A 26,609-nucleotide genomic window follows, 5' to 3' on the forward strand; every position below is an offset into this window, starting at 1 on the left:
CCAGATCTGGAAGATATTTGTATTGAATTTGCTGTAAATCGTGTTAAGCTGCCTTCCCTCCGTGCTGTTAATCTAATATTTTACCCTGGAAAGTGTGTCATAGCATACCCCTATGCCTTTTCCACAGTTTAGCTGTCTTTAGATTATACAATGCACATGGTGATGAAGTCAATCAAATAATAACTTAAACTCAATTATGAAAAACTGCTTTCAGAGAGAGGACCATTAGTTTCCAATGGCTACATGTATACAAAGCAAACCAGTAGTATTTCTGGTGCCTTTGACATGGATTAACACAGAATCTTCCACTGGCAAAACGAGACTAGGTTTCACATGTTTGCAATGCATTGTGAACCCCACGATGCTGTGGATTGATGCATATCACACTTATTAGTTAAGGAACTCAGCAGTAGCCATGAATCCTTCAGAGACATGGGCGTCAAAAAGCTAATGCTGGGTACAATATTCTTGTGGGTTAATTTAAGGGTCAGTTGGTTTTTCTCAAGTCATATTTCCATAACACTTGGCAGTAGTCAGGAACCGAGGACCAAGATGCAGCCCTATTAGAACTACTTCTGATAATTCCAGGTAGCGACACCTTTTAATTTTGGTTTTGGGCATGCAACTAAAAACAGAGCCATACAACTGTTGTTAGATCAGGTTTGCAACTTTTCAACAGCAAGGAAAACAGCTTGCTTGGTTTACAGTTCACCATAAAGACCCTGTCGACCAAACCCTTTCAATTTGAAAACAATTTGAAGATCTTATAGGATCAGCCCTTTATTACAACCCTTTGACTTTGAATGTTTTTGTTTTTTTTTTTGTTTTTTTTTAACGCGATTTCAGAACATACGGTTGTTTATACTTAGTTCACTATTATTTTTGTCACAGTATGTTCTGAGATAGCATTAAAAAAGACTTTCACAATGACTTCACCATGGCCGTGCTGCAGATGCAGAATGGAAAGCAGTATAAAAGTGTCTGAATACATGAAAAGGGTTCCATGTTGCCATGACACCATAACACTATGCTCATTTCTGGGACACAGGGTATACAGTATGCTGTAAACTACTGTACTGCACAAAAAGAGGTCTAAAAAATATGTAAGGCCCGCGTTCAAAGGCTAGAGGAACGAGTGCTAGTATGATATTGGACTATGTGCTGCTTCCTCCTCCTCCTATGTGTGTCTGGATATATAAGCAATACCACAACAACAACTACCGGGATATAACTTTTCAGAAATACTAGACAGGATGATTTGGCTGAATTACTGTTAGAGGGATGAATGAGGACAGCGTTAAGCCGATCTTGGACCATGTGCAAACAGCTGTGCCTCAATTCCTTTTGATGAATACAATAAAATAAACTTGCCCCTCTAATCTCCCAGACAATAGGCTCTAGCCTCTGTTTGGTGCCCAATTAGCTACACCTGGCTCAGGTACAAAAGCCAGGTGCTTTGAGATACTAGAGAACAGCTCAGCAACTGTCTTCCAGTCTAACTGGGCAACTCTTGATAAGTCACTCCTTAATGCTTTCAAGCCTAATTAGCATGTGCCCTTTCGAAAAGTGTGGCAACAACACGTTTAGCTGAATAACGAGGCACAGTGCAGGTGCTCGTCTGCCAGGGTTGAGCACTGTTGATGCTTGTAGCTGCTTTGAAGCGGCATGAGGTTAGCTTCAGGAATCAAACATTATTGGAGGGTTTTACCTTTTCTTTAAACATCTGAACCACAGTCCACTTGGAATGTTTTTCATATTAAAAATATTTAATTTCTTTGAAATGTGTGTTGAATTGACAAAAGCAAACTACAAACACTGTACAACTCTCAAAAGCCCTCACGTGTTTTTTTAAAAATATATATATTTTTTATTTTAAACAGAGCAGCTTGTATTTATTAATAGTTTTAGGGTATAAGATGCTGCCCCATGAATGAGGTGTTGTGTCAATAGGTATAAATAACTTAAGTAATGCATTTAAATAAACTGACCTGAATGTAGTTTAGGCTAATTTCCTAATTTCCTAAATGCAGACCTACTGTGAGAGCTGACACAGTTCACTGTAAGTAGAATAGAATTAAAACTTCAGTTTGAAAAAAAATATGCTGTTTTATATATGTGGACAATGGCTGATTTCTGCTACAAACACAGGTTTATGTTTTTTTCTAGATAACAACCTTCAGAAGGTGTAAATAATATGACAACATCACCTACCATGTAAGAAGGGAATATCAGGACCCTCTTGTGTTTCCCGCATGGCCACTGTGGGTCATCTAGAAGGTTGGGGTCATATTCCAAAAAGTCTAGAACATCACTCCCTGCAAAAGATAATAATCTTAACATTCTTATATAATCAAGGCATGTTTGATAACCCAGATAGAAAAGAAGCTCCCAACCATGCTTGATTAGTTGCTTGCTAATTCGGTGTGCACTTGAAGTGGATATTGTGCCAATTTCAAAATCAAGTGTACCTAGACATTATTCATAATTCATTTTGGATTAATGTGTTGTAAATCAGCCAAAAGAACAAGGTTTGATAAGCTCTGTTTGCAACAGTGATGACCTTCACTATGAAATTGAGATTTACTAGTATCAAGTAGTCTAGTTTATTCATTAATCTCATGGATACTAAGAAAAGGCCTTGAAATTGTTCTAGCCTGAACCGAACAAGAAGGACAGTATCAGCCTGTCGCCCACTTAAACCTGAAAACAATAACCCAGGAGACTAGCTCTCATCTGTATTTAAAAGAAAGTCACCTGCAGCACTGTATAAACGAATGCAATATTCTAAGCCAATTGTCTAAGGGTCACTTGAGGATTATTTTTCTAACCATGCAGGGAATTTTAAGGAAAATTCTGTTTACATACAGCACCAATATTCATATTTAGTTTGAATGGGTTATACCTGACTAGTGCAAGCCACGTTTAGTACTGTGCCTGGCTTTTAAAAAATTGTAATACTAAAAATAATAAAAAGTGAGTTGAATAGTTTACCAGTAGTAATATCTGAAACATTAGACACGTTAAAAAAACAAAAACAAAATTCCAGTGGATTCTGTCCTCTTGCATTAGAGCCAGATGGTGCACTGGCAATTGTTTCCAGCATTTTGTGTCTTCAAGTACAACTTATTCTAGAACTACAAAAAATGATCACTTACACAACCTGCTGAACTGTAAAACTTGAACCAAAGTTTATATAATACTGCTTTAAAACTAAACCTTTTTACAGTGCTAATATTGTACAGAGGTAACGTTATAACACAATGCACGTGTGACAACTCCGGCCATAGGGGTGCCAGCAGAACAGGAAATGCAAGGACACAGAGTGGTGAGTGAAGGAAATGATAAATACCCTGCTTGCGCGTTTGTTGTAAAATAAAAGGTTTAAAACAGCAAACAAAACTCAGCACACAAAACCAAGCGGCATGTTGGCCAAAACAAACACACAGACAAACAAACGGTGGATGAACTGTAAACAAACAAGTATCGTGCTGGTTACAAAACTCAAGACAAGATGCACCGATGGCTTCAAATCGTCGTCATTGCACGATGACTTGATAGGTGTACCTGCCGTCTGTTTTCTATTGCTATCCTATGCATAATCTTCAGCTATAGAACAGCCTGAGGGCAAGTACCGCTGTATAAAGCCATTGTTATTAAGTAAAACATTACCAATGGTGAGAAAGCATCACATTTTCATATCCAGCACTCTAACAAACATCACTTGCGGGGAAGATCATGTTTCAAAAAGGCAACTGTATTTCAGTAGTTTCAGGACCCCCCCCCCGCCTTGGATGAGGCAGGAGACCCCCCATAGTGATTTAATTAAGATAAGTTTCTGGAGGAGATGGGGAGGTGGAGGGATGTGAATGAATCAAAATGCAAGAGAGGGCGAGTTACATGGGTATTTATGTATTTTGATAGCTTTCAAGTAGATGACGTAATGCATAGGGGCCAGCCCTCCTCCCGAAGTAACTTAATTTCTGGTGCTGTAATAGAAGGGGCTCACTCACCTGCATCAATGCTTCCCTGGGTGCTGTTAGCTCTGCCCAATGTAAGGTTGCGATGGCTTGCGTTTCGGAACTGGGAGAAGGAAGCAGTGGAGTCAATGGTGTTCCTTCGTGCAATCAGGGCGTTTGTAGGGTACAGGAACTGGGTGTAGGAAACAGTCTGAGGAGACAAGACCCACAGGCTCAGTAAATCCACACAGCCACTCCCACACTGACATGGCTATACTAGCATCAGGAGGAGCATTCCAACAACACGTTTCTGTCTTCAAAGGGTTACCAAACAATATTATTTTATTTGGAATCCTACTTTAGCTTCTGACATAGTGAACTGCACTGACGAGCAATCAATTTAAGATACTGCAATGCTATAGTTAATTAACAATGAAAACACTTCATAGAAGGTAGTCTGTGGTGAAATCATCTCAATTTGAACAGCTTTCATGTCTCGTTGACCCAGTTCCTCAGCTGAATGACCAGTATGCAAATATTCCTGCGAAGCGTCAGTAAACACCCTCTGACTTGGATAACATTCTCATTACTTGCTGTTCCAAATCGTCAATGATTGTTTGATAGATTTTTCCATGTATGCTACTGAAATCCAAATACTTCTACTGTGCCCATACAGAGAAAAAAAGGCATTTACTCTTCTGAAATTGTGTTTACGCAGAAGCGATGTTCATACTGTAATCTTAGTCTCCAGGTGGGAGTGAATGTTATTCAACTGCATTCATGTACGCCCCCTGCTTCCGTTCTGAACCTCACCTTGCCGTCGGCCCCCAGCTCGATGCCCTCGAGGCCGATCACCATCTCCTTGGCGCCCACACCTCCAGAGGGATGACGCAGACGTCCACCCTCCAGCTTCAGCTCCCTACCAAGAGAACAGCAGTGTTAATCCACTGCATATAGACGCAACTGTCTCTTTTGTCACTGTCACCAAGTTCCCAATAACCAGGTATAAACACTCATATGAGTCATTCAGATTCAAAATATATACCACCTCTTAGTTCCCCGTGGTTGATGGGGACTTTCTTATCCAGGATATCCCTCAATGAGAGACCACATCTTGTTTTCACTGGAGACATCCCTCTACTGTACAATAATCTATTTGCACAGCTTTAAATAGGCAGTTTTGAGGACAGATCATCTGGCTCCAAGTCATTGGCTAAGCAACAAGGTTTTTGTTTTTCATATTGGCTTTCCAAGGTGTGATATGTACTGTAATACTAAGAATGCTCTATTTTCCACCTCTTTCTTCAGTTTAAATGGCATAACCAAGTATTTTTATTTCTGTGGTGGATTCCTTGTAATTCAGAATCAATACTCCATTGATCTCCAGCTGCCGTGCTGCAGTTAAGAATTCCACCACACCAGCAAGATGTACATAATTTACTATAAGTAAATTATTAAGGAGATCTAAGTTAAGGAACATCACGATTAACAGGTTAGAGTAGAATTACACCACACTATAAACTGCTCTTGTTGAAGAGTTAATGGAGAGGCTAAACAGTGCTCTGTTCTACACTTAGCTGCAAAAAAGCACAATGCAGCAGAGAACTTTTTTCTCTGTTTGTAATATTACTACTGCTAACCTCAACCCAACTATACATTGCAGGGAATAATACCTATTAGTCCCTTATTAAAGATCTACAAAAAAAAAAAAAAAAAAAAAAAACAGTAACATGCTGCAGAGACAGCAGCAGCAGCAGAGACTGATCTGAGCCAAGTTCCTGTAGCCTAGTGTTCTAGTTAGGGGTGCACCGATAAGATTTTCTTGGCCGATACAGCCTATGGTATATAGGTAGCCTATCTACCTATATCGGCCAATACCTTTAGGATACCGATAATAGACAGTGCAGGTAAAATACTAGAATAGGACATAGGGCCTATTATTAAACTGATTCAAACTATTTTTTTTTTTTTTTATACAAGCATCAGAATTGTTGTCTTCAGATATAAAAAAAACAAACAAACAAAACAAACAAAAACTGCTATTTTGGAGATGTATTTACTGCAATCTAATTGCATGTTACACATCACTGAGAACATGAGTGTCAGTATTCTTGTGGCATTTTCAGTAAGCGCGTCTGGCCAAATATTAAATTCTGTGCTGGAAGAAACTCGAGCATAAATATCTGTGTAAATTATCGGGTAAAATAACAAAATACCGATAGATGATTGTGTTTTTTTTTCCCCTTATATTGTGCCATGCCGACAGGCTACCGATTATCGGTGCACCCCTAGTTCTAGTCCAACCTCTGACTGCTGTCACAGCTCCACTACACTCTCCACCTACATGTGACAGGACAGGAATGTTTGGAATGCTAGCTGTATTTTTGGTAGGAAATACACCTATTTGTGCTCGTGACTCAAAGCACAACAACCATTCCTTCAGCTGATCGTAGAACTGAGGTTTTGAAAATCTGATTCCGTTTGATTTTAGCCATTTTCCCTGCTGAATTAGTAACCATCAATGCTTATTTTTTAAATAACCTTTGTCTGCAGTTTGGCAATTGTTTTTTTTCATTCAAATAGCAATACCAACAAACCAATATGAATAGAAATAAATATTGCTCTAGTCCCTCTGTTTATTGCAAGACCACACTGCCCAAAATGTTTCCCTCCAGCTAGAAAGATTATTAAATTTCTACATTGACATTTGTATGTCTACCGCAGGCGTCAGTATTAGCTTTTTATTTTTAAAGCATCTCCGACTATATGTGCACCCTAGCCATTCTAACGTCATCATTTCCTAATTATTGAAGGAGAAACACCCATTTCAAAAGAGTAAATAGCTTCAAATTATTGTCTGTGTTAAAGCTGCTCTGACTACGATTTCAGGAGCGGCTCTTCAGTTGTAGTTGCCTGCCATTGATGTATTGCATGCAGTGTAGGCTAGATCAGCGGAGGTGTATAATAACAATAAGCACCAGCACCATCTAGTGCACAACATTGTATAGCCAGCAAAACAAAAAGTAAACCAGATCCATAGTAGACACTTATTAGATGGCATTGCTATTACTTCTTTAAAAAAAGACTAAATCTAGCCAAATATTACACATATCTATTGCAGGCAACTACAACTGAACAGCAGCTCCTGAAATCAGGTGAACCTTAAGAACAGACAAAAATAAAAATAAAAAAAGAATATTACAGATATTGCAATAAGATGTAAAAGGTAAAGAGGACAAAAAAAACTAAGAAAAATAATCTCCTTTACAAAATTCCCCCCCCACCCCCCAAAAAAACACGCTAAAAATATGCCCCTAGATGTGGCATTCGATAGCTACTGCTAATTCCCAGCTGTGTGAAAGGTTTTTATTCCCGCAAGCCCCTAGTTTTCAATAATAAAAAAAATATGTATTTACCAGTGAAGCAGTCGCTTGTTATGATGCCTTCCCTTCAGTTGCTTCTGTTTTCTAGTCTACAGCTGAAAAGATTCTGTGCAAGTAAAATGCTTCACTATTTAAAAGCACACAGAAAATCTAAGTAAACTGGGCCACACTGAAACCTAACCTTATTGCATGTGCAATGACCTAAATATGGTTAGATAAAACTAGTATATCAAATGAAGTGACATTAATACTAAATCAGCTCATACTGGATTGCATGGCTGTTTTCCTTTAGCGCAACAATTATTGTTGGAGAGCTTTTAAAAGGGAAAGCTTTATATTGATATACTACATACTTGTATTCAAGATCACTGAGAAAAAGGGACATATTTTTTTAAGTGTTACCTCCAACAATTAATTACCTATTTTTTGAAAGCAAAAAATAAATAAAATAAAAAAATGTAAATATTACATAAATGACAAACAAAAGCTTAAGAGACCGGATTACATTACTTCGTGGTTTGGTTCCAGATTGGTAAAATTGACACACATTTTACCTCTTGAAAAACTGGAGTTAAGTTACTCCACTCCTTATTTACGCCTGAGACAGAGTCTGTTTTTCAGTCTGCAATAGTCCCAATCCCTCCTCACCTACCTACTCACACTTCTGAAAAATGCCATGACTCTTGGTGTATTTAAACAATGAGGAATCCTCAGTCTTGTTTTGGGCCCTAATGTGGAATGAATAGATTTTTAGATTGTTTGTGATTTATGCCCAAGGTCACTTTGTTTATTAATTTATTTATCAGGTCATGATATTTTTTGGGGTTTTTTGTACAGTAGTTTGTCTGCATACATTCTATGCCCTAAAGCATGTTGCTGTGGTGCTCAGATTGTATTTTAAGACAAGATGAAGAAAGGTACAGTTGAACTGCCTGATTTCTATGGGAGGTCTAACTCTAGAATGCGTATATTAACCTTGCTTTCACCTTCAGAAACTTCTGCAATAAAAAGAAGATTCCTTCAGAAGTCCTTGCCGTTGGTTTTGTATTGTTGAGCGTTTAATTTGAAGACATCAAAAGCCATGGGGTTGTTTGGGTGATGTTGGCTTAAACAAGGTTAGAAACAAAAAGTTGATTTCATTTTTGTTTTCTCTGTAAAAGCAGTTTTGCCCTAAAGCCAGGCAATTATACTAAGTGTGCAAAGCAACCCCGTGCTCCGATCACAGAATCCCGGTGTTATTTCCAATTTGGTCCTAAAAGCAATATTTACAGCAAACAACAGCACATTACTATCACAGGAAAATTAAGATCTCACTGGTCTTACCATTGCCTGCCTAGGAGAAGTGTGTAGGATCTTTAATTGTGCAAGTACATTATTATTACGAATTCTGCAAAAGGATGTAATGGTATACCAAGTTAAAGAAAGCCACCAGCAGTATTGGATGGCAAGTGAATGTTAGTAAGTAAATAAATAAATAAATACCAGCTACATTTATAGGTTAGCAGATACATACAGTCCAAATTACATCTTTTGGGTGAATATGCTCACCTTAACAGGCAATTCTGCCCTGCTTCCACTATGTGGACCTTTACTACTAAAAATATGCCGTTCAGGTGCTAAAGTAACTTCTCTACATTCAAATCTGAGACACTTTTTCCTAGACATCAGACATCGAAATATTTTTTTCAGCTTAAATTTTCACACAGATTGAACGTGAATAGGTGACCTTTATTTTGTCTACATTTAGAAAGGACTCATTTAATTTAACTGTTCTGTTTCCATAGTAAAAGTTTTTAAAGCTCATGAGCCAAGTGGTCACCTGAAGCACACAGGATGGGAGAACAGTTTGTTTTGTGTTGTTATCTGGTAGGTATTTTAATATAAAACAGCTGAGTCCTTTCAGCGCCTAGTCCTTTTCTCTTACTGGGGGGGAAAAACTAAAAATCACTCCTCCAGTGAAGAAACACAATTGTATGTTACAGGTTTTCCACAGATGCAGATGTAAGAGAATCCCCTTATTTGGAAATCTGTCCAAGTGCCTGTCCCATTTTCTCACAGCCTTTACAAAACTGCTCCGATTATGTCCATTTAACACAGAATGAACAATATCGCAATGAACTCCAGCAGCTTGATTTCCCAAGAGAGCAAGACCACTGGAACTGGACCGACTTGTGTTCAGAGGTACTCAAATGCCCTCATGAACGCAGGTACAATCCAGCTCAGTACCTGAAGTTAACAATCATAAGGGCCAGTGAAACTACTTGACAAAAAAGGACACTGTAGAATAAAAAACCTTTTTGTTTAAAAACACATTTTGCCATCGCCTTGAGAAAATGAATTTAAATAATACAGGTGTAGGCAAAACTCACATACTGAGTTTTGTCAGATAAAATTGACAACAGCATCCGGTGAGGAGGACAGGACCGTACACTACCCTGGTTTTAAATCTTAGCTGAGCTACTGTGGACGTGAAGTTCTGGAGTCCCTGGAAGCAAAGTGGGGCATGATTATAATGGTCCAATTTAATAAAAACAGCTCACTTGCAGCATGTAAGATGGGTTTTAAACAGAAATTTATAAAATCCCTTATGAAAAGTTTAAAAGCGTATTAAAGCCTTGCGAAAGCAGAAAAAAGCATGGGCAAGTCTGGTAAAGCACCGAGGTGTATGGCAAAGAATAGAACATCTGGCAAAGCACAGTGCATGCACAGCATACACATGGCAAACTGCAACGTTACTGTGCACATTTAGCAGAGTAAACATCTATAAGGGATGTGGGTCTCACATAGCTGCACACTGAACATTCACTACAGCTATGCCTTTTAATCACCATGTACAAAGAAAAAACCCAGAATGCTAAACCATATGGCTATTAAACAAAATACAATAAAATAAATAAATAAAATAAGACGCATTAGACTTGGCATGCTTTAAATATACATACCCTGCTTGGCTACAATCTTGATAGGGCAGCACTGAAAATACACTACAGAAGGATCTTCTGCCACTGATAAGGACTATCCTATAAAAAAAATTAAAACAAAATAGTCTAAATAAAAATAAAGGTTTTACCATATTAAAAAAATTATGCGCATACGTTTGATTTAAAAATAACATTAACATTATGAACATTGCTATGTTGTATGCGGTAGTAAATCATTTTACAGCAAGATAAGGGTAATGAAGAGTCTCTCTACTCTTATTCTAGAGAGCAATTTGCCAACACAAACCGAGAGAAAATGAGGCAGCCCAAGCCTATGTCAATGATGCCTGCAAAGGCTGTCATTTTCATCAAATGACTATTCATGTGCCCAAAATAAAGCCACCATCATGGTGCCACTTCAGCAGGCAGGCTTACTGACAAGACAGGGCATGTACAGGGAACCTTTTGACAGCTGCCTTCATGCACCAACTGCTCTGTAGGGTCTATATGGAGCCATCAACCCTAGCACTATTTGCATGACAATACACCATATTTTACTCTCACGCTTGTATGCCCAACTTAATGACTGTGGGGTCCCTTTCGCAGTTCAAAAAGCAAAGCCATGTCAAGGTTTGGCACTTTTGATTAAATTAGATAGAAAAATAGTTCACTGCTTTGCTGCAGTTTCTGATTCTCTCTTTAAAATGAACAGAACAACATCAGCAATACAGTCTGAAGGGATGTTTGAACAGTACACAGTACTCTGCGGTGAGGGCCGAGGGCTGTTCACAGCAATTAAACCACAGACACAAGCACACAAAAAGATTTTAAAAAATCAGGACGTATAGAGAGGATCTGTATGACACAATTATGGTATTGTTTTTTTTGGGAAGTCTACAGAAACATTCTATTATATATGCCAAAGAGCAGTGGTCCTTAATTCTGTTCAGTCCTGGATTCATTTTCACCCTGGTTGTAACTAAATCACTCCTTTTTGAAATACTTACAGTGCAGTCTGGTGATGCACAGAAAACAATTATCACAGATTATTCTAAATCTCAGAGGCTGTGAATGTGCCCAAGAAAACAGTAATTATACCTGAAAGCAGTGCAAGTATACCTTTACCTGCCTCAAGAATTGCCATTGGACAATTAGACAAAATGAGGATCAAACAAACCTGAGTGCATTACATTTTACTGTATTATTTAGTTGTTTGGTAAACCCTTGTGTAAGTGTTTTTCAGCTTTCATAAAAAAAGAGTTCATTACAAATTGGAGCAACACTTTGAAAACCCAAGCCTGTGTGATAAGGCAGAAGTCTCAGCAGGCTGTATTCAGACATTACCCTTTTATTCTCTCAGATAATCAAAGTGACTATACAAGCACATGCTTTGTAATTTGCATGCTCAATAAAAGGGTGCTCCATTGTTTTCAGTACCTGCCATTCCTGGTGTCATGCTGCCTCATGTTCTTAATAAAATGAACCTTCTTGAAGCTCTTTGGTCTGGGTGATCCTGATAGAGTGCGGCATCTAAAAAAAACAAAACAAACAAAAAAGCTCAGAACAAAAACATACAATCCTTGGAAAGAGCCCTGATCCAACCAAGGCCTCCAGCATGTCTTAAAAAAAAAAGACAGGAAGGAAGGAAAGACCAGGCCAGGGCATTGCAAACCAACTAGGATTTCAGTGAGGGTGAAAGCTACTGATAGCAACTGTCATAACAATCTGTTTGATGCACGCACATCACTTGATCATCACTGGTGTCGGACTGTTAAGTTTTACCAACAACCTCAAATGCCTCTTTACACTCAGGAGCCTTACAGCAGATTCCAGTACACCTAACACCACTATAACATTGCAAGGAGAAACATTCCCTACCGATTCTGCCTTTGAGCGGTTGTGACTTTACCAGGTGAGGCTTAGGGACCTTTAATTACCAATTTCTACGCAATGCCAGATCTAAACATTGTCATCCTAACTGTACATATTAATCCAGCAGTTTCCTCCACATTGTAATCCCACCCCCGCCCCCCTTATGAAGTAAAAAGTGGTTTGAAAAAAGGTGTCAGAGCAGGTTTACGAGTAACAGACCAGCAGAATTAAGATCCTGCCGCTATTTAGAACAGTACAACAGATCCCCTGATTTTAAACTAGAGAAACCTGTCTGGTCTTCCATTTTACAACCCAGTAGGTTGTGTACTGCATACATGTTAGCTATATATAGATACACACAAGGTTTAAAATCGAGCTTCCGTCCGCTTTGAGCCTGAAGGATTACCTGCGCAGAGGAGCATTTTCCTCAATATCTTCCAGGGTCTCCAGAGAGGAGCGCTGAGAGATAAGTCTTCGCCTGGAGACAGAGCAGACCGGAAGAGTGTTAGTAACGAAGAGTCAGAAACAATGTGACAATAAGACAAATACCTCAATCCAGGAAAACCAAATTACTGTTACTAGTTATTGATACCACTTTGCTAGTGTGTCAGTCAAAGTTAAAGAGGGCTCTCACGCTCTCTCTCAACTGAAGTGGTTTATTTTTGAAGCAGTGAAACGCTTAATAAAAAAAAAAAAAAAAAAAAAAGTTTACCATGGTCATTCTACATTGGGATTTTTAAGTTGTGTTTTTCTTGCACAGACTGCGTATGCGGTAGTCCAGTGGATCTAAAAGTTACTGAGCAGAATAAAGAAATCACTAGAACTAGTTTGCCAAACAATGGAACTGAATATAAGGGAACAGAACACTACCTAGGACAACATTACACTTGGCTCAAGAACCTGCTAGTGCTTTGGCTTAGCCGCATGGAAGCATTTATAAATAAATAAATAAATAAATAAATAAATAAAAATTAGGAACTGCTAACTACTAGAATCCAAAGCATCGTTAATGTTTGTACTGAAGATAGCAAAACATAATTAAGGTTTACTCCTGTAGCTTCTAAAACATCTATATAAAAACTGTTTGTGTAATATTAAACAGAACACATTGACTGGGTTAAGCCTTTTTGGGTTAATATTTGTTCCCATTTTTTGTTCCCTTTTTTTTGCTGTGTGCTGCCTCTTACTGGAGCAAGCAGGGATAAGAGGACCACACAGTGTGGTTTGTAGTCTTTCTATAAAAAGGAAAGTAAAATACATGTTGATGCAAATTCATGTTTAGAATAGCAAGCGAAGTGGTCTAAAAGTTTTCCAGAACATGTCTACGATTGCATACCACTACTATAAGAGATATCACAAACTAACAGATTATGGACAGGTTACAAATTCAGTAAACATAACAATGTGGTGTGGTATTGGAACCCTACTAAATAAAGGCCATGTTAAGAGATACCTACCAGTCTAGCAGAGCAAAAAAACACACAACCTCCATACAGTATAGGCTGGCTCCCAGCACTGCAAGGGTTAACAGCATTTGTGCTAGTTCAGCAGCCAGTGCTTTATCACAGGAAAACAAACTGTGTTAAATGAAATCCTAGCTGAAGTAGTTGCTGAAAGGCAAAGCTGTCTGTCACATAAGCTGGCTCTACGGGCAAAATATGCAACAGAACAAAGCTCATACAGTACATAACACATAGCCTGCCTCCAGACCTTCACACCATCACTGGATAACCCTCTTTCCACACCTCTGATGAATGAGTTTGTGTGACCAAGGTATTGTCAGACTGCCAGAACTAGGCAGTCTGGCACGAAGTATAGTATGTACTAAAATGTAGAACTTTTCTTATATAAAAATAATTAATTAATTAATTAAAAAAAACACTATACCTTTTAAAACCACACAGGAAATGCAAATTTAAGTGTTATTGCATGAACAAATTTTGATACGAAACATGAAAATCTCTTGCGTTTAATGTGCCAAATCACAGAGTATTTAAACTATGTATTTTGTATGTTTACAGTCTTTTACATTCTTTTTAAATGAAACTGTACATATAATACACCTATAAATACTGCATGGCACCACCCCCCAGACAGTAGCTCAGACAACAAAAACATGACATTTACTATTCTCTGTTTTAATGGCAAGTCAGGTTTTAGTTTCAGATTACTCTGCTGTCAAGGAGCAGTAGATGTAGTTAATTCAAGCAGTAAACACCAGCATAGAAGTATTTTGAGGGGACCGTTCTATAAGAGAGGACTGGACAGAAAGACAAGTTTCTCGCAGCAGCCAGGGATTGTTGCATTGTCTTTGAGAGTTTAGGTTCTGATCGTGTACTGCAAATAAACACACATTGAAAAGGACTTTTGGGGTAAGATGTATTAAGCATATCTGAAGTGGTGAAGTGCTGCAAACTTTGCACTGTAGCAAACGCTTAGCCAATCTCAACAGCGCTTTGGTTGAAATGAGTCATGTGATCTCAGCTTCAGTGGATATTACTCATCACTGAACCACCACACCAGTCTGCAATCTCTCTTGTTAGGCCCATTTACATAAGGACAGTCCAGACTGACGTGTGGTCACAGAGCTACTATATGAAGGGAAGCGGTCATAAGCCTGTCAGCAAAATGCATGACTGTATTTCATCTTATTCTGTCTCAAAGTCCCTTCCTACGTGCTCTCCAAATTTTAGCCTCCCCCCCAAAAATAAATAAGTATGCTAGTGATCTCTTTCAATGGACTACAATGACTATTTCAGACCAAAAAAAGGTAATGCAATCAATACATACAGAAAATTGCAGAAGTGACTCAGGAGTTCCATTATTACCCTGTAAGCAAGACACCACAAAAAAGCCATTATCTTCTAACTATTGTACTGTTACTGTATATTTAGGTATTATAAATCTCACTATGAGACCACAGGCAACTCACAGAGCTCCACTGTTCATCTTTTTTACCACTACGATATATGCACAAGCTTAAGCCTACTGGAAATAAGATATTATATGTCAGCTGGGCATTTCTGAAGAATTTCTAAACCAATTAAAAATTATGAAAAACACAGAACCAGAATTGCCTCCTTGCCTCCAGTACCGCACCAAACACCAATGACACTGCAGTGGAAAATTGACTCCTGACTCCAATGTACTGGCTTGTCAGTAACTACTGCTTCCTTGCTGCCTTCTGCCTCAAATGGTTTCTGGTGTTCTTTGCTTATATTTAAAAACAGGCCAAGTAAACAACATGTTCTCAATGGATTTCTCTTATAAAGTTCAATATAGTAGTTTTGATAAGAGTTTTAAATGAACAACCGTGCCCCCTTTTCTCTTTTCAACTGTGGAAGGCACAGTAGTGAGGCAGACTGAAGATACTGGGTGGCACAACTGAACATTTTACAAGGACACTGCTTACATACAAAATGTAGCTCCGCACTGCATAGTTTAACAGAGTATTAATATGGACGTGCAGCATAATTATTTTCACCAACTAATCCCAGGATTCCTCAGTGAACAACATGTTAAAAAGCATACTGTACTATAAGTATCTTCAAATTCCATTCATTTCTTTAACGTGTCTCTTGCTCCGTTTGCAATCACTCGAAGTGGTTCTGTGCTCTGTTGCTCTAATGCAGAGCTATTAATGATTCTTTTAGTCTGCTTTTTATTTGGCTTTGAGCTTGCTTAAAGTTTGTCTGGAGAATCCAAAGTGCTGGCACTGAATAGCCTTCCGATTCCATCCGAATAAGGGGACAAAATAAACATTCAACACTGTCAGTCCCACCAAACAATGACAGCATTTACATAGGCAAGTCACGACAGTTTTCCTCATAATGTTTTTGCCGTACTTTTCAGGAAATGCGTTGCTATGCCATTCTGACTTAGGAAAAAAAGGTCGTCCGTACCAATGCAGATTACTCAAGTCATAGTCATTGAGGGGAGGGGATAGTTAAATGCCGTGTCTGCCTAGTAATTAGGAAAAGAACAACTCTGAATATTGTGAGGAGAGCTTGATGTGTTGCAATGAAGATTTTAAAAAATGAGGAGAAAATAATTAACTTCTTGCCGTGCAAATTCCAAATTATCACGCATTACTTGTTTGTGTCTCGTTACCTTTCCAACACACACACAAATATATAAAATAAAACTTCTACGTACCAGTTTTACTACTTAAATAGATGTGTAACATCTAAAAGTTTTATTTCATTAAAGTAATCAAATGTATGTGGAAATGTACGATCCTTAGGCCTATATGAACAGAAGACTGAGAACAGGGGAATATGTAAACATGCATACGAGGTTCCTGAGCAGCTTCATGCACTGGCAGTTCTATAAGCCGAGTACCAGGCTGTACACAGGTAGAAAACGAAATCCCTAGTTGTGCCTGTACAAGATTCAAAAAAGCCTTCTGTAACACCTGCACAGAAACACAGTCACAATCACTACAGTGTTAACAAGCCACCGCTGAGGGTTCCTCTGTCAACAGCAGCTGAGACAACAAATGGACCCATTCCTGTTTGTGTTGGAGAAACCAGGGTTGTCAGCACACTGCCAGCAAGACAAATGGTATATAACAAGATATTTTGTGAGAAAGTAGTCTGAGAAGTTATATGGCAAACAAAACCCCCATCCCCAGTCGTACTGCTATCCTAGAAAAAGGAGAAAATGTTGTCTTGGTCATTAATATAGGTAGCATATTTTTAAACAGGAGACAGTTATCTATTCAGAGATACCAGGGTATTAAGTAAGTACGGGGTCTTAGAGGGAAAAATGGGCAATACAATCCCCACCCCTAGTCTTGCTGGAATTCATTTGCTGGTTTCAAACTTTTGAACACTCATTTCATATTCATATATTACATATATATATACAAACACACACACACACACACACACAAACTAACTTCAATATAACAAACCATTCGTATAACAAAACACACGTTTTTAATGATTCTAACAGCAAGAATCGATTTTTTCAATGAAATTAGCCCATTAGAACAATCACGTACAGGATCGACTCGGATACAACGATCTCGGTACTGACTGACACTGTTGTTATTGTTTTGTGTTTTATTCAAATGTCCTGCGTAGTTTTTCTCTTGATTGATTGTTACTCTGACTGGTTGTGGATTTAAACAACTTTTTATTTTTATTTTGCTTTGGACCCCAACTGGTACAAATCAACACAAATAATAATAATAATAATACATTTAATTTCTTCTAAACTGATGTAATCAATTTAATATGCATCAAAATTAGACATCGTCCCAGTCTTAAATTGTGTGTACTTTTACCCTGCCCTTAAATCCGGCCCAGGTTTGTGATGTGATTATAAGCTTGTTTCAATTTCAAAAAGAAAACTGGACAGGATTTATTGCTTGACACTTAAAATAAAACATCAATGCATCAATTATCCTTGATAAATGTCGATGAGATAATCGAATACGAAATTAGGGTGCTGATTGCACCTCTAATAAAATGACATTATACGCTGTCTTGTCACACCACAGAAACGGTAGATAACCTCTAGTCAGTTTACAGCATAGTCAATTCAGTGAGTTCATCAATTATTTATGGAGATAAATAGGAATGTTTTATAAAACACAGACTGATCTATAAAACTCTTTGCACAAGGACTGCACAACACTTAAATCAAACTCAAAACCTGATTGGATGCCTTTAACAGATCATTAAAACATAAGACAATGTCTTGTTTTTGTGGTTCTACATGCAGGTATGAGAGAGATTATTATGCCCAATTTCAGCCGTACTCAAAAGGAATTTCAGTTCATTAACATTTTCCATAAATCATGCCGAGATCCTCAAAATGCTTCATTAGAAGACCCCTGCCATTTCTAGAGCTCACAGACACTTGTATTCAGCTACAGTATATGTAGAACAACAATAATGGTAATCGCTGTTTTCCTGCATAATCTGCACTTTGCTTATAGGAGTAATTACTTCAAGCATGGTTAATAATGCAGCATTCATGGGGCATTTGTGCTTCAGGCAAGCAAACAAACCTACACAATTTAACCTGAAATAACAATCTGACGGTCGGAAACTCTCTCAGCACAAGGGAATGGAAGCTGTAGTAAGAAAACAACATGTGCTGTTTATTTGGGCACAATCATTTATTTATTTATAGATGTTTCTATAGAATAGTTTCCGTGGTGGTTTTCAAAACCACATGTGCAACAAGACGCTCTCCCCAACAGAGCATACTGTACAATGTTCCTTTCAGTCAGGTTGAACTAAACAATCAAACACCAACACCATGAGACTAATGCAAGTGAATCGGGGAACAATCTTAAACACCACCCTCTCAGCACAGATTTCATTCCTGGAACTCAACCAAGGGACCCTTTATTTATCTCTTCCTTGTCCTACAGTTAAGCATACATAACTTTCCTTTCATCCAGGAGCTTATTTTTGTAGTCTGTTTTAAACATACGGTACATCTAAAATCAATTCATGCTGCCTTTGCAAATTGCTCTCTCTTGGCCACCTCACAGATTTAGTTAGCTGCTCTGCCGTACTGCAAAATAGTATTTACAATGAACTCTGCTCTGTGAATTTAGGTTAATTATACAGCTTAATGCTAGACAACTGTTGATGATTACACACCGATGCCACCTAGAACAGGGGTTTGCCAACACTGGTCGTGGACAGCCGCTGGGTCTTCAGATGGAATGAAAACCAGAATTCTCAATTACTTAATTGAAACCATTACTTTCTTAATTGGTCAACACTAACATTGTTTCCAGGTCTTTAGTCATTGATCCTTTAAAAGATACTCAGAAGACCTGCGTGACTGTGGCTCTCCGGGACCAGAGTTGGCCACCCCTGACCCCGAGATTATGCTGGTTACATTACACACTATTTTTTTATGCCCTGGGTTATTTTGTACTGTAATTAATACCTGATTGATTATGAAGAGAGCCCTGTGTTTTTCGCAAATACAAAAATAGCATGAAATAAAATATAAAATGAAAAATTGTTATAAAAGCAAACCTATGCCGACATTTTTAAATTGGGAGGTTTATACAAAAAAATGCTTAAATACTTGCAATCGTAGTTGTCAAGGCTCAGCTGTTACCATAGAAACGGTCTGAAGGGAAACGTAAGCTTTGACTAACACATGCGCAGATGTATAATTTGAAGCCAGTCGTTTGGGAATTCAAATTGTGATGGAAGAGAAGACACTTTGTTTCTAAAATGCCTACACTGTGCATAACAATTAAACAATGCTGCACAGAATTTGAGCATGAGGGGATGTATGCAGCGGACGCGGACAAAATAACTATGTGCAGATTTTGCAACTGTCAGCTGCAATGGGAGTCGAAAGGCACAGTCGTTAAGTATCATTAGCTGTTTATTTCTTTTGGGGAAATATTGTATATTTTGCATTAGTATCCTAATTCTTTGTTTTATTTCAAGTGGTGGAAACTTTAAACTGGACTAAATGTGGTTTTTGTTTTGAACGGATTTGAATTAATGAATCTGCTTTGCTTAGTGTTTAAATACTGAGAAACCCCAAGCCATATATATATATATATATATATATATATATATATATATATATATATATATATATATATATTTTTTTTTTTCTGTGCGACGTCTGTTTGTCAAAATGTTTAAAAAAAAAAAAAAAAAAAAAAGCAGATACGTTTAATCAAAAGATCCCATGTATAAAGACTGCACACATCTTCACATACCATGGAACTGTAAGAATCTATATTTGCCATGCCTTAATACTATTTATTACCCAAAAAAAAAAAAAAAAAAACAAAAAACAAACAGATGCTGTTTCTTTGCAGAGGGCGTGGTGGATGTTGACTTGTTAGAGGACAATGATAGACTCCAATCTTACACACACACACCAACTGAAACTTTTTGAAGCTCTGAAGGTATCATAGAAAACATACAACAGCTCTTTATAATAATAATAGAAATTATTTATAAGCACTTTTCAAGAATCTCAAAATGCTGTACATGGATATACATGACAATACATAAAAACCACCAAGCAACTAGAAAAATTATACATTAAAAGCCATAATAAAAACAAAAAAAAAGTCATTAAACAAGATTTAAAAATATCCAATGTCAATTTGAGCTATCTAAATTCAGAGCCAGCAGCATCTTCTTCAAGACTATTATAACTTCATTTTTATTGAGGGCAACACAATTCATATAGCCTTCATTTAATAGCATTGGTACAAGTGTTGCTTATGTTAAATAATTCATTTGAAACTGTAGTACTGCAGTGCCAATTTGATAAACTTTTTCTACTTTCTATTTTTCCTGTGCTTTATCCATGGTACACCATGTAAACTTTTAGAAAGGTTTATTTAAAGAGGATGTGTTTTCTTTTACTGAAGGAAGAAAATGTCATTTTGCACACAGAATCTCTTGGCTGGCTGCAAGTATTGATGTACGCAGTTTCTCACCACAGTGCCGTTCATATTTCTTAAGAATTGATTCATGTCCCTAATGGGAGCCATGGAAAATATAATCCTATGTTGTCATTTTCTAGACCATAAAACTGAGCAACAAAAAGCTCAGTGTTCCATGCCTGAACCCTTTCTAGACTGGACTGTGGATATTGGTCAGCAGTGGAACATCACATGCTCACTAGCCAATAAAAAAAAAAAAAAAAAAAAAAAGACTGGTCAAGCTGAAGCAATTATTGTGTGTACTGGATACAGAGAAGTTTGACTAAAGTAGTGGTAATGTGTGGCCCTGTTGCAGGGCAGCAGGAGAGAAGCCCTGCACATGAAAAAGGGGGCAGGGCCCTGCCATAAATGTATTTATTTAGTTTTGGTATTTATTTATTTTAGAACGGGGTACCCCTCCGCCCCTGTGCAGTTTATTATTTGTGCTTGTGTCTGTATTAGAATTTATTTATTCGTATATAATGACGCCGAAAGCCATGTGTTTTGTTATTGTTTTGTTTCTGGCAGAGGCGAGATTAGGCAGCTCGTCCTCTGCCAGTGTAAAATAAAAAACCTTGCATAAAAGCCTGTAGCTCTCTCCACTCTGGGTGGGAGTACATAGGAGAGTACGGGAGAGCAAAGTTTTTGTTTGAATATTTATTTTATTTTTGTTTAAATAAACACTGCGCCATCATTCCTTTGCACCAAGGTATTTTGCCTTTGCTTTTGTTCCTGCTTCTGGCCTGACGTCACCACTTAGCCAACCCTGTCACAGGCCCATTTACTCTTACTAGGCCTTAACCAGCCCTATTATTGACTCCCCCCCCCCCCCCAAAGAATGAACATCAACTTGGGTAGAGGTCTCTGGTATTTTTCAAAAAGAAACAAGTCACTTAAACTGCTGCTCTACTACTGAAATTTCACCAGAAAGACTAAGGAAAAATAACTTGTACATGTTTGATAAGTGATGAGCGTAATATCATTATAGATAAAGTGGGGATAACTCCTCCCCCACTCCCCAGTACAGTCTGTTTGGAGTGCACATGTGTTTATACATCCCTGAAAATACTGCATAACCAATTAAGATAAAACTAGAAGTGTGTGTAGAGGTTAAACAGATGTCGCCTGGGCACCTGACTGCATCTCTCATGCTGTGAAGCCACGGGGCTGCTTCAAGCTGAATAAACACTAGCTGAGAAGAAAAGGCTACTTGTTCAATTGCAAGCTTTTTACAAATCACACAGATTGCTATGCTCCAAAAGAAGGTCCTTCAGAAATGCAACGGGAAAGATAAGAGTAAAAGCAGCTCATTTCAAAGACGACTCATTTCATAATTTTAAAAGTGAAATAACATTCCGCCACATAAAATAGTTCCTGTTTTCCATTTACAACTGGGGTAAAGTATTAACTATGACATTCTAATAGATACTAACATTACTTCTGTTTAACATTAGTTAATATCAATAGGACTTCAAGTTTTTTATGTATGCCGTGAACACATTGTTGGCAGAGTTTACAGTATGTTAATGTTATGGCTCAGGAGGTGACATTATACAGAAAATGTGACTGTTGACAGCTCCCCCTACTGTATCAAGTTGATACATGGGAGTGGGAGCTCATAACTAGGCTCTGTACTGAATATCTGGCAATATTTTAGCAACACTGAAGGGCACCAAGTCCTTTTTGGAAGATTTTACATACAGGGATGTTTCTGGTCACCACAGCAGGGAGAGACGCTGATTATGTGTGGCTTGGTTTACCACCTGCCCTTCACACTGCATACTAGCGTAGCCTTATCTAGGGACTGCTTTCCAAGCTCCCCTGTGCCAGACAAGAATACACTGATCGAACCCACGCCTCTACCACCGGTACAAACAGCCAAAGAGCCAACCAGTCCTAGAAAACCCAAAACATTTTAGCAATGTTCCCCTTTGACACATCGTTGTCATATATACATCTGTCTCGCCTATAAACCGAGGCTTTTTCATTGGTTTTGTTTTGTGTTTAAAATTTTTAAAAGGTCTGGTACCTCCTTATTTGATTGCTCTGGCAGAAAAGAACAAGCACTGGCTATAGTTTACCCTTTCACGATTCTGTTAATTTGGCTGTTCCAAGGGTTCGAACATATATGGGAGTGTTATCTTTTGCAGATCAACTCCTGAAGATGTGGAACGGTTTCCATCATTATATGAAGATGGAGTTTGATAATCTCTCTTCTGGTTTTAAAGATCATATTTAGGAATTGCTTAGAACCTCCTGCCAATGCTTCTTCCCTCAGTCCACATTAACTAATATATGTACAATAGATCTCTGCAAGTCTAAACCATACATTTGTATTGTGTTGTTTATACATTGGAATTATCTTTTTATTGTTTAACAGGACCACTTGTAAAGGAGGCCTCAGTCTCAATGGGTAAATATCCTGGTTAAATAAATAAATAAAATCTTTTACAGACTACCTTGTTCGGTTGTTGAAAATCTTTATATAATCACTTACATCTGATACAGGACAGTTACCGGATACAAAGAACACATTTTTATCAACTTCACACAGGATACCTATATTTATGAATAGTTTAATTTCCCTGATTGATACTTACAGTAGAGATACACTCACATGGCAGTACAGTACTGTATGACAAGGTTAAAGATTAAAGCCTATTTATATTTAAAAAAAGCTAATAAAGCACTTGGATGAAGTGTATTGCTGCTTTAAGTTCACAGGAAGCCAGCTTAATCTTTGTAAGGAAAGTTGTGAATGGGGGCCTGCTGTGGAGACTGGGAAGCCATTCTGCTGGCTGCGACACTGGTCATGGCAGAAAGCAGGCCTCTAGAAAAAGGCACCGTAAGCTGGCACAGGCTTGCACATTTTAAATAAAAAAAAAAAAAGCATTACTTCAAAAACTAATAGCTTAACAGGATCCAAGTTTATTGGTTTTCTGTTTTGTTTTGGTGACCTCATGTCTGATCTAAATAAAATGACTTGCATTGTACCAACATGAAACACAGCTTGGCAATCTCGAAGTCATTCACTGCTGAAGAGCTTTGCAGTGGAGAAAAAGCAGCTAGCTGAACCATGCTGGGATTCAAAGCAGTGGTGGTGATTGTAGTGGGGAGATCAAGGTCTACTTGTACTGTTCAGAGGACAAAAACAAAAAAAGGGATGCGACTTTCTGCAAAAGCCCAACTTGCTTTTCAATACTTCTGTCCCACTTGTATGGTCTTTTCACCATTTCTTTATTTTGGGTGCTGATTAGGTATAGTATGGCTAAAATTGGGATGTTCAGCTTATTATTTCATTGTCAGACTTACAGTTCTCACAAAATGATCACCAGTTTTTCCCATACTAAATCTACTCCAAAAATTTAGCATGCCTCTACAATACTAGAGTTTAAAACGGACACAAGGCACCAGATTATGGTAATTATATTGGCTTTCTATATACAAATTTTATATATATAATAATCCTATAAAATATATATAAAATAATATATATACTATTCCACGTAATATGCGACTATGTTCTTGCAGTATATACATCACAAATGCCCAGACTTGTACAAATTACTGCGGTAACACATGTATCATATGAGAATGTGAATTGATGAGAAGGCCCAATCAAAAACAGCAAAACCATGTATAATATGTATAGTACATTCTTGACAAAGAAACATACTTAAAAAAAAAAAAAAAAAAAAAAAAAAAAAAAAGCCTGGGCTAACAAATGTGAACCTGCCAGTAGCATAATCATTTTACAGTCCAGAGAGAAATAAAATGAATAATTCAGCACCCCATTTCGTTCCTGGGGAAAGAATATAATAATACTTTGAGCTTAAATCTGTTTAAATCCCACATCTGCCACTTAAATCACTAAGTGATTAAAAACAGCTTTCACATCTAATGAACCATGCCACTCCACACCCTCCCTCCAGTAGATCTCTGCAAACAACATCAACTGTCAGACACACCTGATACCACACTTGTGCTAAACTTAACAGGCTCTAGAGAAAAAGAGGGACATCTGGCATGTGAATGTGATCATAAAACATGTTTTTGGTAGATCTGCCTTTGTTATCCCCACAAACCTGTTGCCATGGTTATTAAATTGAACTTGAAAAACAACTGTGCAAGTTGTAGTTTCAGCCAAGGACACCTTTCTATGAAATACAATCATCTAACATCTTATTAAAGTGGCTTCAACTCCCAACCTGCCCAACTTTTAAAAATGTAATAAAGCTGCTTCTCGAAATTGGGCCCTCGGACCAATATAAAACAATTGTCAATAAAACCTGTCAGACGGCACCTTGATGGGAGTACCAAGTCAAACTATGGTGTTGTTTTAACAGTCTAGACATCGTAACATTCCAGAATGTTGTATACCCGTATTAAAGACAACAAACACATTTAAACTCCTTATAGTCCATTTTTCTTTATAGTTTTGAAAACAGTTAACAGCATCTGCCATTAACCTATAAACCACCAGTACTTGAACAGTGCCTCCCCAGTTTCCAAGGTAAACTCTTTATCACGAATAAGAAATATAAAATTATCCATAAACAAGAATGTTCAATTTGTGGCAGTAGTGAAGTGTTGCGAACCACAGCCCTAGGAGACTGAAGTCAGTTAATACCCCTTTTCCACTGGCACATCTGACCCATAAGGGATCGGTATGGTACGGGTACGGGTGGTTCTCCACTGGCTATTTGTCGAGCCGAGCGAGAACCAAACCATGAAATTCCAGCCTCACAAGACATCCGAATCTGGCTCAGAGCCAAGCCGGGCGGGGGGCGGGGGGGGTTAAGGATTTTCATCATTACGTTGCACCAGTCAGCAAGCACTCTCCAGAAAGACAAAAAACAAACATGGCGGGGCAGCGGGTGTGATGAGAGAAAAGAACAGCCTTGGGACGCTGAGGAAGTCCAGGCTCTAGTTTCTCTGTGGGCAGACAAAAGTATTGCGTCAGAAATGAGAAAGTTTATGCCTGAATTTGACGATCTGAAGCAAACGGACTTAAACCGCAGGTACAATACACTTAACTCACACACTCAAAAACACACAACTCCATGAAATTTCTCATCCTTGACCTATACAAAATGAAAAAATTAAATAAACAATAAATAAAACAATTCTAAACTTATTTACAAAAATACAGTAAAGCAAAATAGAGCTGTACCATACATACAGCTACGGATCTCGTACTTCCACAGCTTTCCCTTTTTTTTTTTTTATGCACCCAAACAAAAAACAACAATTATACTTAAAATGGGATATCTTTGGCAAATCACGTCTTTAAAACCTTCTTTTTCCCCGCCCCCCCTTCTCTTTTTTTCTTTAATGCTACATGGATCTACCTTGTCACAATACTGGAGGAACAAAAGATTTCCTAGAGGACTAGGTATTCAAAAGGAACCTACCACTGGCAGACAGAATGATGCTCTGCAAAAAATTGTGTGAAATTATGAACAAATGTTCCCTGTTTTTGATTATATTGATTGTTGAACAAGTTAACAATGACTTAATTAGCACCAGAGAGGAAATCACCAACCTACAACACGAAATGTCTACCAAGTTTGATTCAAGTCAACTCAACTCAGAGATGGAAGACTAATGTAATGCTTTGCTTACTACATATAAAAAAATGGAGATACAGCAAGGCAAAATGAAGAAATAAAAATGTGATACTATGGATTATAAAGATGACCGTATTTATTCCTGGATTAACAAACCAACCGGACATGGTTTCCAGAGTCACAGAAATTATAATTCTTCATCTGGTGATTTCACTTACAGATTTTTGATGAAAGGACATAAATATAGTTGGGTCAATCAAGCAATGCCTAAATGCTTGGCTCTTAGAGATCAGCTACTGAGAAAGATGAAAGTGAACATTCTCTAATTTTTGTTTCTACTACTTATTTCAAATACGATAAAAAATATAATACATACTCATTGGCACATATTGTCAACTGCGCCCATATTAACCCTTTGCGGTCAATTTATTTAGCGCTAGTCAGACGCGTCAGGCCCAATTTATTTTCAC

At 37.9% G+C, this 26,609-nt stretch overlaps 1 protein-coding gene across 3 annotated transcripts in view; it reads right to left on the minus strand.

The window, feature by feature from the left end:
* Positions 1-26,609, minus strand: part of LOC121314445 (CDK5 and ABL1 enzyme substrate 1-like) — a 47,035-nt gene that overhangs the window by 7,367 nt on the left and 13,059 nt on the right. Inside the window, exons 2-7 of one of the 3 annotated variants that reach the window (XM_041247729.1) lie at positions 12,539-12,610; positions 11,698-11,790; positions 10,282-10,359; positions 4,770-4,875; positions 4,011-4,167; positions 2,212-2,315 (exon numbers count right to left, since the gene is read on the minus strand). In XM_041247729.1, the coding sequence (XP_041103663.1) occupies positions 2,212-2,315; positions 4,011-4,167; positions 4,770-4,875; positions 10,282-10,359; positions 11,698-11,790; positions 12,539-12,610 (610 nt within the window). The remainder of the gene's footprint in view (positions 1-2,211; positions 2,316-4,010; positions 4,168-4,769; positions 4,876-10,281; positions 10,360-11,697; positions 11,791-12,538; positions 12,611-26,609) is intronic. The other 2 variants (XM_041247727.1, XM_041247728.1) reach the window with 2 other exon arrangements.

The sequence above is a fragment of the Polyodon spathula genome, chromosome 4 (genome assembly GCF_017654505.1).
Source record: "Polyodon spathula isolate WHYD16114869_AA chromosome 4, ASM1765450v1, whole genome shotgun sequence".
Classification (NCBI taxonomy): Eukaryota; Metazoa; Chordata; class Actinopteri; order Acipenseriformes; family Polyodontidae; genus Polyodon; species Polyodon spathula.